The following is an 18,679-nucleotide window of genomic DNA, read 5'->3' as shown; positions in this document are numbered from 1 at the left end:
GCACAGGTGTGGACGACTCGTTCTTAAGAGGAAGAAAATCGTAAATTTTTATAACAAAAATACATAAGATTTGCTCTATATACAAAATTAACGGCGTAATATTATTAAACTGTATTCTTAATTGTTTATTATTCATAACGTTCAGCATTTGGATGTATTTAACACAAGTTAGGTAAACAGTGACTATACTGTACACTCAACACTCGGAAAGAAGAGGACGCTGGGTGTAGGTACTTTCTTGTCTCCTGTGTATCATGTAACTTACACAGGTACAGTCGGCTGACACAACAAATTATATACAACTGCAAACAATGCTTGCATTAAATAATTGATATAGCCTATCAAACACACACACTTTATATACTGTACGTTACAAGAGTATTATTACAAGAAGAAAGAAGGCCCCCAAAATTATATAACAAATCCAAAACTTAAAATTAATTAATTTTATTAAGCCCAGTAGTATCGCAAGGCTGGTGTCGCACTGCAATATTCTGCGTTGATTTCCGCTCATAGGGTGCACAATGGGCCATTTGTGCCTAAGTTGAATGGTTGAAATATACACTTTAAATCAGAAGAAGAAGAAAACTTAAATTTAATTTTAAAGAAAATACGAAACTATAGAACTGTAAACTACATACAAATGAAATTATATATGATGCTCAGCGATCTTGAAAGGCATTATAATAAAAAAATATCTACAGTTCCCCAAAGAAATAACGAGAAGACTCTTGGTGGTGAAAAGTCTAAGATTTATAGCGCGATTCACACGATATGGATGCAGTCATGCAGGTAGATGACTTGTTATCTGTCAAGCTAAGAAAGGTGCCCATAAAGAAGCGTAGCACTGTCGCCAAAAAATGCAGGGCTATGGCGAAGACAACAAGGATCACCATAAGAACCACGGCAAAAACAAAAGGACCACGAGGACAAAGACAGAACAACAAACACAATAAGGATCATGAGATGGACCACGACAAGCACCACAATAAAGATTACGATCAGTGTTACAACGTGGACCATGTAAAGGACTAGGATAAGAAGCACGACTAGGACAAAGACCATGAAAAATGTCACATGGACCACGACAAAGATCACGTTAAGGACCACTACACTGATCACAACAAGGACCACGGTAAGCAGCACAAGAAGGATAACAAAGACCACGACCACAATCAAGGACCACGGCGAGGGCACGACAAAGGCAATAAAGGCCATAATATGAACCAAGACAAGGACAACGACAAGGACCAAAATAAGAACCTTGTCATGGACCACGACAATGGCATGGTAAGGATCGCAACAAGAACCATGACCACGATAAGGTTTCTGAGAAAAACAATAAGGATCATGATACGAAGAATGACAAGGACATAGATAAGGACCACAATAAGAATCACGATAAGACATGGACCACGACATATACAATGACCACGATAAGGTTCGTAACAAGGACCACGACCACGAAAAAGATCTTGAGAAAAATGACAATGACAAGGAACACAATAAAGATCACGACATGGACTACGACAAGGACCATGATAAGTACCTCAGTAAGAACTACGACAATGACTACGATAAGGATTGTAATAAGGACCATGACATCGATGAGGACCTTAGAACGTCAAGGACCACGATAATGACATGACAAAATAAGGGCCACGATAAGGATATGACAAAATGAGGAACATGGTAAGGAGATGACAAAACGAGGATCACGATAAGGACATGACAAAACGTGGATCACGATAAGAACTACAAGGACGACGAGTGCCATAATAAGGATCACGACATGGACTACAAGCACCACGATAAGGACCACAAAATGGACCATGACAAGGACAAAGATCATGATAAGGACCATTACAAAAAACGACAAAGATAACGACCACGACAATGACGAGGATCACGTTAAGGAATATGACAAAGACAAGGACCAAGATAAGAATTATGACAGTGACAACAAGGATCACGATGAGGACCATAAAATGAGGACCACTATAAATACCACACGGTCAAAGACAAGACCATAATAAGGATCACGAACAAGGACTACGGTAAAGATCACGATAAGGACCACAACATGGACCTCGACAAGGAGCACGATAAGGACCATGACAAAAAGATAATAATAACATGACAAAAAGACAATAAGGACTACTATAAGAACGACAAGGACCACAGTAAGGATCAAGGAAAAAACCACAACATGAAGCACGATAAGGAGTAGGACAAGGACCATGACATGGAGCACGATAAGAAGCAGGACATGACCCACGATAAGGAGAACAACAAGGAACATGGCCACAATAAGTATCACGAGAAAGACAAGAACCGTATTAAGGACCACGACAAAGACACCAAGGATCGTGATAAGGATAACAAGTACCACAGTAAGAACCATGAAGAAAGACAACAGGACAACAACAAAGACAACGATAATCATGTTAAGGACTGTGACAAAGGAGACAAGGACCACTATAAAGAAAACAAGAATCATTATAAGGGCCATGACAAAAAAGGACCACTATAGGGACCACTAAAAGGACTATGATAAGGATCGCGATAAGGACCACGACATGGACCAAGACTATGATAAGGACCATGACAAAGACAATTACAAGGACAAGACAAGACAAAGATTACGATAAGGATCATGACAAAGAATCACGATGAAGATTATGACAAGCTCTGCGACAAGGTCATTATCATTATTATTATTATTATATTATTATTATTATTATTATTATTATTGTCAAACAAGATTTTTCTGAACTCTCCTACTTTGGATGTATAAAGAAATTCCTTTCCTGAGATGGTAGGCTATCATTTGTAAAGTAACTGAGATTATCAGATTTTTTTACACTCACTCCTGCTAATTGAAGCTCTAGTTCTTAGTTTCTAATTTATCCGTCGCTCCTACTCTGCTGCACTCTGCCCTTCACCTCTTCTCTCTCCACACCTTTTTGGCTTCGCTTGACTTTTCGAGGGCTGGATCAGGGACGGGTCCTTAGGCATGCTTCGGCCCATCGTGCTCCCTATATATGCTATGATTGTCCAAGTCCAAGTTGGTCTGGGTGGCAGTAGTGAATCCGCCGCTGACAGGACGGCCCTCATGCCTCAACCCTAATGGAGCCAGGTCCCATCCATTGACGATAAGCCCTAGAGGCAGGTGCCCTTCCTGAATCAGCATCGTGAAACCGACGTTGACAGGTGGGTCATCCTGCATCAGCCCCCGATTGAACCAGGTCTCATCAACACACGAGTAGCCTGAAAAGCCACAGGAGTCCGGAGCTCCAAACCATTCCTGTATCAGTATCGGAAACCCGTACTACCCCAAGACTTCATTTCAGCTTATTTTCACTATTGCAGAAGACAGACGAAATGATGAGGAGGTGGAGTGTGTTGGTGGAATGTTAGGGGAAACGGCAGTACCCCAAGAAACCCCTGCAACGTTGCTTTGTTCATCAGAAATTCCATCATGACCTGGTCGGGGTTCGAAACCGGGCAGCCTGGATGGAAGATCAGAGCGCTAGTAGGCCCACTTAAACCACAAACGCGGCCACATAACCTTCTACTGTCCAATCTAACTAAACAATCCGACAGTAAAGAACACAATGTTAAAATCATAGTTCAGAATTTGATTTACCTACAAAAAAGATTAATTTGCCTTCCAGTTTACCTGCATAGGAATTTTTGCCAATTTTGCACTAAGGTTGCAAGTTCTCATCGCATCTGCTGCGAAATCCAGATACGTTTCGAGCAAATTTTTCTCTACTGACAGTGCAATCTGACGATCTGCAACATATTACAAGAATTAAGGTGTAGTACAACAGTAATGTTTTATTAAAACACTTTTCTGAATGCTTAAATTTAATTGTTTTTGTTGTTAATATTCGCTTTTTGTTACACAGGTACCCTCAAACTTCGATATTTTAACTTTATGATCAAAAGAAAAATACAGATACTTACATGCATTCGTACCTACGTGTACATCCTTTAATGTAATTCATTTTATTTTAGCTTTAGTTCAAAAGTCCAATAAAGATAAAATTTCAAGATACAGTGTGTTACAAGTCATTATGATTAATTTCTTAGAAGAAAAATACCCAAAAGAATTATCAACGTATGTAGCCTATACTAAGAGATTATAAATATGAAAACAGAATTAAAATGGGCCATAATATAGTTAATTGTAATTATTTTTCTGTAATTTCCCCGAAAAAGAAACATTATTATCATTATTGTTATTGTTATTGTTATTATTATTATTATTATTATTATTATTATTATTATTATTATTATTATTGCTTTGCTACGATATGCAGCTTTCCAGAAACGTTGTAATGAACAGATAATTTGTATAGAGAGTTCGGAGTTTCGAAAATACCATTGGGTAAGCCTATTTAGGCGTCTTCTTAGCGGACATCCACCCTCTTTGTAATATAACTAAAATAAGTTATATAAGTATTTTCTAACATATATAAAATAACAGATAAATCTAAATACTGTAACTAAGCATTGCTTGACATATAAACGAATTACATTGCTTATCAATAGTCTTATATGTTAGTTTATTTGTGTTTTCATAGCTGAATAAACGAAATAGATTTATTTCTGTTGTTTTGTATAGGCCTAAATTAGAAAATACGTAAATATCTTATTTTATTTTCTATTACAAAGAGGAGGGAATGTCGCCAACAAGACGCATATGTTATACTGAATGGTATTTTATAAACTTCGAACGTTCTATAAGCTACTTTGCTTATAATGGCAGTGCATGCAAAATGTGTGTTTAGAGGAAAATGACTCTTTCACACATGCTTACATGTAAAATTATTTCGTGACATTAAAAATAAATGTATTTGTATACAGGGTGGAAATGAAATAACCTTGCACATTGAAAGAGATGATTGGGTACACATTATATTTTGTTATTAGTCTAAATGCACGGTTAATTAGAAACTTAAGTTCGAAGTTTTAGCAGTCCGGCAACATCGTCGCTACTACACTCTACTCGTGGTACAGATGTAAGAGGTCAACGAACTCGGCGAGTCTCCGTACGTAAGCTGCTGCTCTGCCAAGACGTTGCCACCCGCTTGCTTCGTGCAATGGCTTGAATTTAGGTATTTAATGATAAAACACACATGTTAGGTCTATAATACAGTGTTAATTGATTTGATGAAATACATTAAAGGTGATATGTTACAGTTGTGTGAACACTAATAAATACAATAAGTTTATTGAAGATGTTAGTCAGACATGTTTCGGAGATGCTTCTCCATATTCAGTATTTAATTACAACCACGATATGGTTCAGTTGTTCGAACCTTGTTCTTGCTTGGCTTAAAGGAGACTAACTTCTTCAATAAACTTATTGTATTTATTAGTGTTCATACAGCTGTAACATATCATCTTTAATGTATTTCATTGAATTTAGGTGTTTTTTTAAATTAAATTTACACGAAAATCGTGCACGCTATTTAAATACACCAAAGAAAAAAATATTCTTTATTAGATTTCCTATCGATAAGGACAAAAAATCAAGATCCTACTCGCAATAATTTAATAAAAAAAGCCGCCCTAAATAAGGGTTCGAATAGATCGGCCTACTAATCAAATTCATAAAGAATAATCATGAAAACCAATTGTGTGACAATTTTAAAGGAAAAAGAAAACATTAAGATAAATGATATGAAAACATAGGAAATCATTTACAATAAAAGTTTGTTGGGTACAAATGATTACTAATTATAGCTAAGGATGATTTTAACACATGAGATCCTATGGCATCCATCGTTGCATCAGAAATTTTAAATTGTTTAAGCTGATTTAAAGTTTCTCGTGGGATCGTGCCACAGGCACCGAACATGAGCCCAGAAACTGTCCAATGTGTGATGTGGTATTGTGCTCCAAGATGCTGACAACAAGATTCATATATGACTTGAATAATAGATTGTTAAACATTGGGGAAAAAAATTATGAACTTTCTACCGATAGGCCTATGATATTATTACTTTGTTTCACTTCCACTCTATAGAATTTTGAAGCTCTACCCAACAACACTAGGCCTACTCTGTTAAACGGTGGGGGATGACTACATTGAGAAAAGACTTGGCATTGAAAAAGGACTAACCATAGATTCTTACATTGACATAAAATCATGTGATCTCTAGGTAGAGGAAAATGAACAAATTATGTTAGTAAATTTTGTAACTGCTACATTTATCGACATACTGGACATATCAAGATTCACTCCTAGTTCACTCAGGCGTATTGTTGTGTTCGAGGCATCCTTCCCTTCATCTTGACGTTTGTGCAGTTCTTTGCTGAAATTGCTGGAAAAGTGTAACACTCCACTAGAAATCCCTCTTCTTACAGACTCCAGGGCTGTTTCCATATCTTCAAAATAAACCTGATATAAAGAAGATGAGAGCAAAATAAGAACTCATGTGAGAACTGTTTTATGAAGTATACTGCATTAACACTATCTGTGAGAATGTAGTGTTAATCAGTGAAGCGTGGAAGCGAATGTGTAATTGTCTATCATTCATGCGTCCATATAACGTTATCTCGCAGAATTTGAGAACATTACAATTTTTAGGTTGATTTCATCAACAAAGATTTAGGTACTATTAGTGGCGGTGCGTCCTGTGCGTTCAATGGTTCAGAGAAGCCCCAGGAAAAAGAATATAATTGTTTAAATAAATTTATTCGTAATTTACACTATCATTCTTTGTTTATTGCTCATCTTTGATAAGTTTACTTTACCTTTGTTTGATTGAGACGATCTAAATAATTACAGCTGAGTCCATAGTAGTCGCAAGATTGATCTTCATGGAGTATTGGTTTGGTGGGGTAGTGACTACTATATTCTTTACAGTTTGTAACATTTCCCAATTCGTCATTCACTACAGCCAATTTTATTCCTTGTGGTTCTCCTCCAATTGCAAAGAAGAAAGCAAGTAATTCCAACACGGGAAATCCGAAAATGAAGAATAATCCCCTGTAAAATTACCAAAATAAGTACTTAGGCTATATAGTAGAGATGAACAACGATCGAGAAAACGAGACTAACAGCGCTCGCAAAGCCGAAAACCCGCACGACAATGTTGTATACGTCGCGTCCTTGACGTAAAGACTGGTTGTGAGTCTTCCGAGACTCGATATTGATCATCTCCCGAAGTCAGCAGTTGTTTATACCGGACTGAACTTTTATCTACTTTGACAACTGTTACATATGTATAAACAATCAAGTAGCCTATTTGAAACATCTCTACCTTTCGGCATATAATAATCCGTTCTCCAGTCTTTATTTAATTATTAGTCCTTTATTAAAAGGCTAGGAATTTTCTTTTCATATGTTCAAGATCAAGTGTGCAATCTCAAGTAAAAAGATATTGTCATGTTTTATGTTTCTTAGAAATGCAAATTTATTTGAGCATTGTTTTTTTTTATTTATGTAACCATAAGTAATATCATATAATAGAACCAGAACATTTTGATACCTAAGATACTGTTCTGTTTTGTATTTTTGTTTCATTTAAACATTTATGTTATTTATTTCAATGATGTATGTTATTTAAAGTTACGAAATCTTTCCACGCCGACCAAATGCTATTTCGAGAATGACGAGCGAGACTCGAAAGGCAAATGCAGGGAACACAGCGAGCGAGAGCGGCAGTTAGTTTTGTTCACCTCTACTGTCGTGTCGACTTTTGAATACATAAATAATGATGATATTAGTGATGATGGTAATAATAATAATAATAATAATAATAATAATAATAATAATAATAATAATAATAATAATATTAATGGTGATGACTATGATGATGATAATGATGATGATAATAATAATAATAATAATAATAATAAACAGTTTTCTAGTGGGCTGTTGTAATATGTGCCTTAAGCCTGGGGGGGGGGGCAGAATATGTGGATCCAGGTCGAAAGTGCTCTGACACACTACAGAGAAAGTGGGCGATAAACATAGTCAGTAAAGTGGATTAGATTCGAAGGAGCAGTTCCATGGCCACCTCGTCTGATTTCAGCGGATTTTCTGACTATGGGAACAACTATTCATGTTGTATTCCAACTGTAGCAGTTTTGATTGGTTGATGAAATCGTAAGTAATTGTTGCACAAAGTAGAAGGTAAATGCAATAAGTAATAATAAAAGCAATAGTAGCAGTAGTGGTATTTTATTTAACAACGATTGAATGCAGAGATAATTCAACGTCGAATTTCAACAAGAAAAAGCGACATACTTTTCTAGACCCCTCTATCAGGGACGTAGGTAGTTGTTCAGGCCTACTTGCAGTATATCTATATGACTGTATCCACAGATTACACTTCACTTCCGGAGGAAACCACTATGAGCATTTTATTGCTCTTTAAACTCCATCGCTCTGGACTGGATTTGAACCAACAAGCGTGGTAACCGCTAGACCACTCAGGACTATAATACAATAAGTTACAGCAAATAATTAGAAAGAAAATTGGTTCTTTCCTGAACCAATAAAATTCAGCTTACCCCCAGTGACGAATAATTTTTTGGAAATTCTTCGTGAGTAATGCTCTCATTCTGCCTGAAACTGATGCCTCGTACTGCTTTATATGTTTGCATTTCTGAAAAGAAAAAGGATACATTTATCTAGATTATGTTCATTACTGAATCAAGAGATATGTCTATGCTGGTTTCTTTATAAAATTGAGAAAACATTGTGGACAAATAAAATAAACCATTAATAATACAGAGTGTTTGTAAATTAGATCGACAAACTTTGGGATCGGATAGATAGCCTTCTTTCAAACAGTTTTTGTTAAAGAATCCATGAGCTGGGACACTTTCTTTCAGAGCAAGAGGGGTTTATGTCAGTACATAAATGCTATGTTTTATTTAACGACGCTCGAAACTGCAGAGGTTATATCAGCGTCGCCGGATGTACCGGAATTTTGTCCCGCAGGAGTTCTTTTACATGCCAGTAAATCTACTGACATGAGCCTGTCGCATTTAAGCACACTTAAATGCCATCGACCTGGCCCGGGATCGAACCCGCAACCTTGGGCATAGAAGGCCAACGCTATACCAACTTGCCAACCAGGTCGACTATGTCAGTACATGATTCGACCATACAGGAAGGCATTGAAGTAATTACATACATGAAAACTGAATAAACAAATCATCAATGTTACAGGCACAATTTATTGACTCAAACATACAGAAATAAAACAAAGAAAACAAACCGAACGAAAAGGGAAAAACACTCGCTTCAGTTTTAAATTAGGAGTATGGATACACTGCTATGCTTGTCTCATCACTACAAGTGCTGTAACACACGTTCATTGACTTGCATTGCATCGACATGCCATACTTTGTGGTACCCTAGCAAAGACGCCAGGCATTTCCCCGATTGCAGCTACTGCGCTGCGCAGAAAATAGGCTACGTGTTGCAAGATCTTCAGAGTCAACAGGGTCTCATAAACCACAGGTAGTAACCAATTTGGGTTAATGCATGATACCGAGCTCAGGGAATAAACAAACGTGGTCGAAGAATGATACTGCGCTGACGTAGTAAACAAACTAGGTGGTAGTATTACACTTCTCTTGCACTGAAACGAAGCGTCCGAGCACATGTTTTTTTTTTAACGAAAAGTATTTGAAAGAAGGTTATCTATCCGATCCAGAAGCTTGTCGGCCTGATTTAGAAACACCCTGTAGACACATCGTCGTTGATTTTGTGAAACCTCCTGTGTGGCTTTACAGAAACAAATTTTTCAGGAAGAAAAAATTAATTAAAAATTAATAGACCTACATTGATCCTCGATGATGTCATTTATGTTCATCATATTCACCAACATTTTCTACCGAATTACTTCATATTCTTATGTAGGCCCATTGATTTTTAATTAATATTTTCTTCCTTCTGAAAAATTATTTTCTGTAAAGCCACATAGGAGGTTTCATAAAATCAACGACGATATATTACCATTAAACATCTTATCTGTAAATTGAATCTCAAGAGACTCAAAGTCCAAACTAAATTTTTACAAGCAAAGCTACACTTTCTTGCCACGCTTCAGAAGCAGTCCACATGAAGCTCGATTTAAAGTTTTAAAAATTATACAGAGACTCTGTCAACTATACAGCATTGTGCACTGAAATCTATTTAGTGGGTTACTGTACTTGTCAACACATTTTAACTTAGTCTCTTTTGTACATTGAGCCCTCACGAGACGTCCTGTACAATATCTGTAATCTCAATCTAGCCAGTAAGAGTCTCTGCAGAGTAGAGAGGTATAGAAATATACAAGTGCTTATCGGGATACACTGCAGTCTGCAGAAGTTTTTTGTGCACCCTTGATGGAATGAGGTACGTGCCACTTGTGCTGCCGCCTTCCTCCACATTACACATTGGTCTACAACCTTTTAATCCGTATGCCATACATCTGGTGGCGATCTATCGATTGTATATATGAGTCTCATATCCCCTTCATGCAAGTAGGGGCTTCGGTACCTCTTATACAGAATATTGTGATATGTCTAGAACCAAAGTCCGTCGATAAGACTTGGAGCTGTTCGACAGCGACGTCTAGAGACCTTGTCTAGAACTACCCACCACTGCCATCTACCAGTATTTAGACAAACCATGAGGAATGTCTATGGCGACGGATGGTGACTCTGATGTCAAATAAACAGAGGAGATGACATATCTTAATGAAATAGAGGGGACAGTCACAGGGAAGTTGTGAAAAATGTTGGTGGAATGACGAGGGAAAAAATGGTAAACCCTTCAAAATCCCACAAAACCTTGAATTTGTTACCAATAAATGCGACTCCGCCATGGCCGAGACTTGAACTCGGATCCGCGGTCGTAAAACAGCGCTATACCAACTGAGCTAGAGAGACTTGTGAAGTAGATGACAACAGATGATCGGTGAATTTTGCCTGGAGCTTTTTCGGTTAGGATCAGAGTCCCTTTAAATTTCGCAAATCTACGACACAGAACCACGGTTTCGCTTTCCTTCCCCTTATAAAACCCATTATTGTTGACCAGAATGGGTATCGTGATTACATCGTGTAATCAAAGACATTCATACTGGTAAGGGGAGTTTCCTGTACATTGCTCTGTCTCGCTCACGTACTGAAGGTAAGCAGTGTCGGTACCATGTCGCTCTACAAACCCTCTGTATCTACGAGCAGGGACAGAAGATTTCGTACAGAATGACAAGAGGAATTTATTTGCTGTTCTGTCGGAGAAAATTAATGTAATATGTTATTTTGCTCAACGGTTCAATTAGTAGTAGTACCGTATATAGAAACGACATTATAGGGCATTACGCTGAATACACAGGCATAACAAGTATTATTATTATTATTATTATTATTATTATTATTATTATTATTTACGTGTCTGAATATAATTATAGGCCTACATCTTCCCTTGAAGGATAAAATAATTACTACGCTATATGCTCATTTTAATTTCTTTTTTAATCTTTTGATGACTATTATCAGTTATTTACTAGTTATTGATTTAATAATAATAATAATAATAATAATAATAATAATAAAAACTGATTGAATATTACGTGCTAGTGTAATAATGAAACGAGCTATTAAACTTCAAGAACTGAAATCAGCCTTAAATCATCGTCATGAAGAGAAAGATGACATAAATAAAATGTAAGGAAGCCAGCTATCTTGTGGCAAACGAAATAGCTCGTTCTCTTAAGCCTTCCAACGAAGGAGAGTTTTATAAAAGCGTAATGATCAAGGCGGCTCAAATAATTTGTCAAATGAAAGTTGTTAATTAATTTTGAAAAACTGCGCATTTCTCGACTAAATATCCAGAAGAGAATTAAGGAAATTTCTGAATGTATTCACTGAGGAATATTTTTAAAAAGCAAGAAAATTAGCATATATTTTTTATTGGTTCTTGATGACAGTAGTGACATTAGGGGAGAGTCGGGTAGTATCGGACATCGGGTAATATCGGACAGTGCGTTTCTTTCATCTACCACCATATGGTAGTACCTGAATGACATGGTTACGTTTCTCTATGTGACATCACAGAAACGTAACCATGTCAATTAGGTACTATCATCGTGTGGTAGATGAAAGAAACTCACTGTCCGATATTACCCGCTGTCCGATACTACCCGACTCTCCCCTACTGATACAGCGAAGCTTGCTATTTTTATTCGTGGGGTTGAAGAACTCATTGCTAGTGCGACGAACTACCACTGGTTTTAGTTTTCATGCCAAGTACCTCTCCCCGTCTCCTTACTTCTTAGACTGTCTCTTGCGTGTAATGACTGTCGTTCGGGTTTTGGTCAATGTGAATCCTCGAACTCGGATGTGGTCGGAGGGATTGTAACTACCAAACCACAGAGTATAACAAATATTATGCTCACTAACTGTTTAGAAATGATAATGCTTTAAGCTCAGCAACACCAGTTAAGCTTACACTAATATGACAGTTAAGTTTAAGAGGAAGTTAGAACACATTTAATTGAAGGATTTGCCTCTTCTACTTACAAGGGAACCATCCCTACTAAGCCGCGACTATTTGAATAAAAAAAATTATACGAGCTAATTTTTGTATGATAAACAACGTGGTAGTAGTCGCTTGTGTCGCTTTTTGTTATTAACAATCTATGAAAACGTGAAATTCGAACGCATAGACTTATTCCGCTCTTGAGCTGAACGTGATCGGCTATGGCGGGCGCCCTCTCTGCGATTCAAAATACGGAATCCACGAGCACAGTTGTATATTGGTTGTGTCTATGGTTAGAGAGTCTGTACTGTATCTGTATTATCTTGTGTTGAATAGGAACCTTATATTATCATGTGCATTAATCTCATTAGTAGTTTTGAACATTTTAAAACTGGAAGTTGATAAGGTGTATGGTGAAATAGTTGGACAAAGAGCAGAAGATTAAGCATATGCGTATGAACATTTACAAGACAAATATGAAAACATGACATTTATTGTAAGGTGTGACACTTTAGACGTGGATAGTGATTCAATAGTGGCGAAACTTTACATGAAGGAAGAGTAGATTCAGAATCTGATCCAGGACCTTCCATTATATCGTGAATACGAACCTTCAAGTCCAGAAAAACGAGTTGTCCGCACACGAAAAAAATGCAAATGTTCTTGACAGGTATAAAAATATAACGGAACATTATGAGAACCTGCGGAAACAACAAGAATCCGACTACATCTACAGCAAAAAAAGAAGAAGAAGAAGAAGAAGAAGAAGAAGAAAAGTGCACAGTAACATTTGTAAAAAAAAAAGGCTATAGAATATTTCAAGAAACCTACCAAGTCAAGCATATGGGACGCTACAAAAAAGATATGCTACAGGAGCTTAAGGTATCTCGCCAACAGAACCTAAGTGTTCGCGATTTTAATTTAAAAAACTGGGCCATATTATCAGAAAAAAAAACACACACAATTATCAGCTAATTGCATCTGAAAAGTTTCTGGCACGTTTTAAGGAACAAAACAGGATAAACTCCAGAAAAATAACAAAATTCGTTTTTGGAAAAGGTGTACAGAATGAGTCTAAATTAATTGAAACAGCAAAATATTTTGTAACCAGATAAAAACAAAATTATTTCAGAAACCCCATACAATGCTGACTGTGTATTCAACAACGATCAGTCTCGATTTGAATACGAGATGATATCTAGTAGGACTTTATCACAAACAGGTGAAAAGCACAGCCATGTAGTTGTGCAATCATCTTCTATGACGCATTCCTACACTGTACAGGTTCATAAATATTTCATCGGCTGACACCTCAGGAACTCGACTTTACCTATGTTTCCGAGAACTGAAAGGAGACGGAAACTCCATTTAATCTTGTGGTTGGTGTAGCAATTCAGAGAAACTCACGAAAAATCATGTGGAAAAGATGGCTGATGCGTGTGTTCATTCCTGATATTAAGGATGATACATTACTTCTGCTAGAATCATGGAATGGACAAACTGATAAAAACATTTTAATGACCCTGAAATAAAAATTCTTTTAAATAATAAAACAATTCAGACACAAATACTCCCCCACCCCAAGACCACGAGGTTTGTGCTGCCACTTGACGTTTACTTTTTCCGACAGTATAAAATTGTAATTCGGAGAATAGAAAAGTATTTGAAACACAAACTTATAATTGAAAATAACACAGAAAATTTGCATGATTATAATAAAATTACATTCTGTTGCCTGTCATCAGTTCTGTTTCCCTTTAAAGCATTGGTTTTTCTGAACCGACGCATGCGAGTTGCGAGGTACGAGGCCCGCATCGCACAAATCCGGACTAAACGAAAGATAGTGAGTGGTTTCTATAACTCCGAAGTGCGAGGTCTGCGTACCTCGCAGTTGTAGAAACCACTCACTATCTTTCGTGTAGTCCGGATTTGTGCGAGGCGGGCCTCACAACTCGCATGCGTCAGTTTCGGAAAAACCAAGGCTTTACTGCAAGATATACTAGTACATACAATATGTAAGAAACAAACTGGACATTGGTTTTCGAAATATTCTTCAAACTCTACTTAAAGTTAACAGATTGTGAAGAAGCAGTAGGCTATTTGTTAAATGTCTGTACTGGTCCTTTGTTCGAACCACTTCGTTTTGAATCCACTAGAAGAAACCGAGTGGTAATGAATGAGTTAGATTGAACGATTAATCGAAAAAATCGGATAATTCGTATCATAAAACATTTTCATAAATTAAGTGCACAGTATTTAGAGTATTGTAATTTAAAGCGCTGCCATACTGCAACCACCGGCGTCTTCATATTAGGCCTACACACTACACTATACAATACCATACTGGTAATAGTTAATAAATATAATGAAGAGTAGGCCTACTTTGTACTTAGTTTTAATTAAATCGCACACAGTTGTAACGCCAATCCCGTATTCTGATGCGACGTGAGCCATAGCTTCTCGTTACCAAAACCGCCCAATTATTTGCGTTTTTTTTTTTGCGATACTTGGAATAACACATTTTCTTTTCATACATGTGGAATACATTTTCAATAGTAGGCTATGGCCACTCGAATAGTAGGACAAGGACTGACTTGTGCACGGGTTTGCAATTGCGCCGAAGTTCTTGAGGTCATTTCTTTGAAAACAGATAGTGACTATTTTACAAGTTGAAAAGTACAGGTAACTGTTTCTGTTGCCGGCACTGACAACGTTCCTACTACATAGGTACTGAGTAATGGTAAAGGATTGTAATATAAAGCTTGGAGATCCATTATGGTTTCTTACTCATCCCGCCTAAGGATTTCCGTGGTTTTCCTAAGGAGCGAAGACAAATGTCGGGATGAGCCCTAAAAAGATGGGCCAAGGACCTACATGTCTTTCCCTATAAAGTTCCCCAATTTCTAATAAATCGACATAAATGCCCTGGTTCAGCATGTATAAAATACCCGTTACATGGGCGAGATTATTCGTCTAGTAGCATTGCGAGAGGACAGAGAACTTTTCAAGTAGCAGATTTAGAATTCGCGGCGTCTCTTCCGACGGCCTTCACCTGTCTTAGTCATCGAACAACAGACGACTGAGTCTTCTCAACTCCACTTGCACTGCGAAATGATAAAGCTCTTTTCAATGTGCAAGCTTACACCTCCGATCGAACAGCAAAGAGTCTTCTCGACTGCACCTGTACAGCGAAATAACGAAGTTCCTTTCAATGTGCAGGCTTACACCTTCCGCCATTTCTTCTTCGTCCTGTCCTGTGATCATCTTGATCACATTTCCCTCCCCTCGCGTGTGTGGTACCTAAGGGGTTGCGTCCATTTTCGGCTTTCTCCCGTTCAAAATTTTCTAGAGCTCCTTCAGTGAAGCAGCGTAACTCGGAGTGAGACAAGTGGCCAACAGGCTTGGAGCTCACATATTCAGTTTATTTCAGCCCCGAACCCTTTGCAAGGACGCGTTTTGCGTTCCTTTTAAATTTTCTCCTCCCACTTCTCCTTTTTCAATTCAATTCAATGGTTTCTTAAACTAAAATTATTTTAAAATATCCACTGTACAACAGTACTACACAGGAAGACAACAGGTTAGATGCGCAAACACTATCCGAAAACTTAAGATTTGCAGTTAGTTATAGTACTGGACCCACGAATGGGCCTCTTTTCAAGAGGTGAGATAGTGACCGACTCTCAGGATATGCTATGCTCTTCATAGGTAGTCTGGGAGAAGCTGCACTACTATTCCCTGAATACCGTCTGCACCTCTATTCCCGAGCACCCTCGGTACCTCTGGAAAAGAAACAAATACCTAGTCTTGTGAAATGAAGACAAATCTCCACCCATACCGCGCAGGGAATCGAGCAATGGGGCGCTTGGTTGGAAAGCGAAAGTGCTTTTCACTTAGCCAAGGCAAAGGATAGGCCTTTCAATTATACTCACTTCAGTTATATTACTGGTAATAGAAGATAACTTGGACTCTTTCTCTTGATCCATACTGGAGTCATGGAGACAGTCTGCCTGGGAAAAAAGCAGGAACACATTATTAAGCGATTTTAAGTAGTAAATTTTTTGCTCGACCATACTATAATACGCTCATTACATGTGACGTAATTGTATCTTAATGATATATATTGAAGTAATGTCATTCATTATGTTGTTGCAACTTTCGATTTCAAATTAAGCATATGCGAAATTGATTAATATCGTACGCACAACATCTCGCAAGCCTTGACAACACCAATCCAAAATGGCAGACACGAGTTTTGAAAGTGACATTGATCGACTCATTCAACTCAAACATTCCACTGGGAACCATTCCGCAGATAAATTTCACAAACTGCACAATCAACATGTATTTAAAATAAAATCAATTCCGTTCATGTTAATTTTAATATTCTAATAAATTGAGTTCATTTCTTGTGTTTTAATGTATGTTGCTATTGAGGTTAAAATCTCCATACCATGCCCTGCACAAAATCATATATGCGTACACGTCTGCCATCTGCTGCAGTACTCGGGAACACGTTGAAAAGACACTCACACTCTGTTGCAATAGTCGAGAACACGCTGAAAGTACACGCATGTTCACCCTTTCATTATTACTAAAGTAACAAGGTAAGATATTTGTAAAAACTCTAATTTAATTATGGTCGAACAAAAACAGTTGTATGCATCTTGCCTTTAATGGTACTTAAGACGCTCGTATAAAAATTATGAAACTCGCTTATGTTCGTTTCATAAACATACTCTCGTCTTAATTACTACCATTATAGGCTCGTTGTATCATATGCTATTATAACTGTGAACATTGAAAAATAAGAGTTACAAAGAGTGGTAGGCATTAGTGTCGTGCAATGTTCGAACATGAGAGGGGATATCATGATACTACAAACTTCGCCCTACTCCATAGACATTCCAACAGTACGTGGAAGTGAAGCATATAAACTAAAATAACCAAGTCCATTGAAAACCGGTAAGAGGCCTTATGTTCGGTTCGTGTTTGCCGAGTCTCTGTAGAAGCGAAGCTCCCTTTGCGTTTGTTCAATCTTTCCCCTTCCTTACAAATGTTCGGTGACATTCTCTTTAGTTCCTACTCTCCCTACACCTTTATGCTTTAGGGGAAGGTGGGGCAAGTGAGACCCCTTAAGCAATAATGAGTTGTAGCATGCTTTGTATCAAACATAGAAAATTTTTATTAATAGAATAAGATTCTGAGATGCAACAAAGTTATTTTACCACGAACATCGGTAAGTTTTGTGCTAATGTATGGCAAAAATATTAACATTATACTAATTCTTGCATGTGGATGCATTTGCCCCATAGGGTGGGGCAAATGAGTCAAAATTACAGTAGTTATTTTTTTTTTACATGTTTAATAGTGTTTCCGTAAATTATATTGAGAAATTTATGTTATTCATGTTTTTTACAGTGACATAAAACAATTACATAATTAAAAAAATAGTATACATATTTTATATGAAGATAAACAAAAACAAAAACTGCATTTTCATGAAAAAAGTCTACCTCCTTTCACTCAATATGACTTCAAGCACAATTCCAGACCGACGTTATTTGACTATATTCAATGGTGACTTTTTTTTTGCACAGTTATGTCTTCACTGAGCGTAAAATAATATTTTAAATAAGTAATGAAAGTAAGAATATCACTGTTTTCACTGAAAATTAATTAATTAATAGTAACCTATCAAGCAAAATTCTTGCAAAGCTAATTAGCGACATATATCACACACAAAGTTGTCTTCTCCTGCTTCGTTGTCGGTGCAATCTTCGTGCATCCACTGTTGGCACTTCATGCACATAATCCACTGCTCGATGTTAGTGTCTCCATACCGTTCTCCACAGTAAAGGCACGGGGTATCATCGCCTTCATCTCTTCTCTCCGACGTCAATGACTTCTTCGGTTCGGGCAGAAGCTGGCGTTTGCAAGGTTTGGACGAGCAAGCGTTTTTACTTTTTGTTTTTGGAGCCTTTGATGTGAGCTTCTCTTCTAGCTGCTGTTTGTAAGGGGAACTCGTTATAACTTGTGAAGATTCACGATTGGTTTTTCGTTTTTTCCCCCCTTCATTATTCCTTTTCTTAGGAATAGGAGATATTTTGTACACTGGCACATAATCAACACTTTTAGAGTTGGAATTTGTGTTAGTCATAGGAACGTTCTGTTTATCAC

At 37.3% G+C, this 18,679-nt stretch overlaps 1 protein-coding gene across 1 annotated transcript in view; it reads right to left on the bottom strand.

Annotated features, from left to right (window-relative positions):
• LOC138709125 (ABC transporter G family member 20-like) overlaps window positions 1-18,679 on the bottom strand; it is a 299,649-nt gene that overhangs the window by 35,978 nt on the left and 244,992 nt on the right. The window contains exons 8-12 of the mRNA XM_069839662.1: window positions 16,432-16,509; window positions 8,536-8,630; window positions 6,772-7,006; window positions 6,238-6,415; window positions 3,683-3,798 (exon numbers count right to left, since the gene is read on the bottom strand). Coding sequence (XP_069695763.1) covers window positions 3,683-3,798; window positions 6,238-6,415; window positions 6,772-7,006; window positions 8,536-8,630; window positions 16,432-16,509 — 702 coding nt within the window. The remainder of the gene's footprint in view (window positions 1-3,682; window positions 3,799-6,237; window positions 6,416-6,771; window positions 7,007-8,535; window positions 8,631-16,431; window positions 16,510-18,679) is intronic.

Source organism: Periplaneta americana, chromosome 11, assembly GCF_040183065.1.
Source record: "Periplaneta americana isolate PAMFEO1 chromosome 11, P.americana_PAMFEO1_priV1, whole genome shotgun sequence".
Lineage (NCBI taxonomy): Eukaryota > Metazoa > Arthropoda > Insecta > Blattodea > Blattidae > Periplaneta > Periplaneta americana.
The sequence above is the reverse complement of the archived record's forward strand: the minus strand, read 5'-3'. Positions and strand labels throughout refer to the sequence as shown.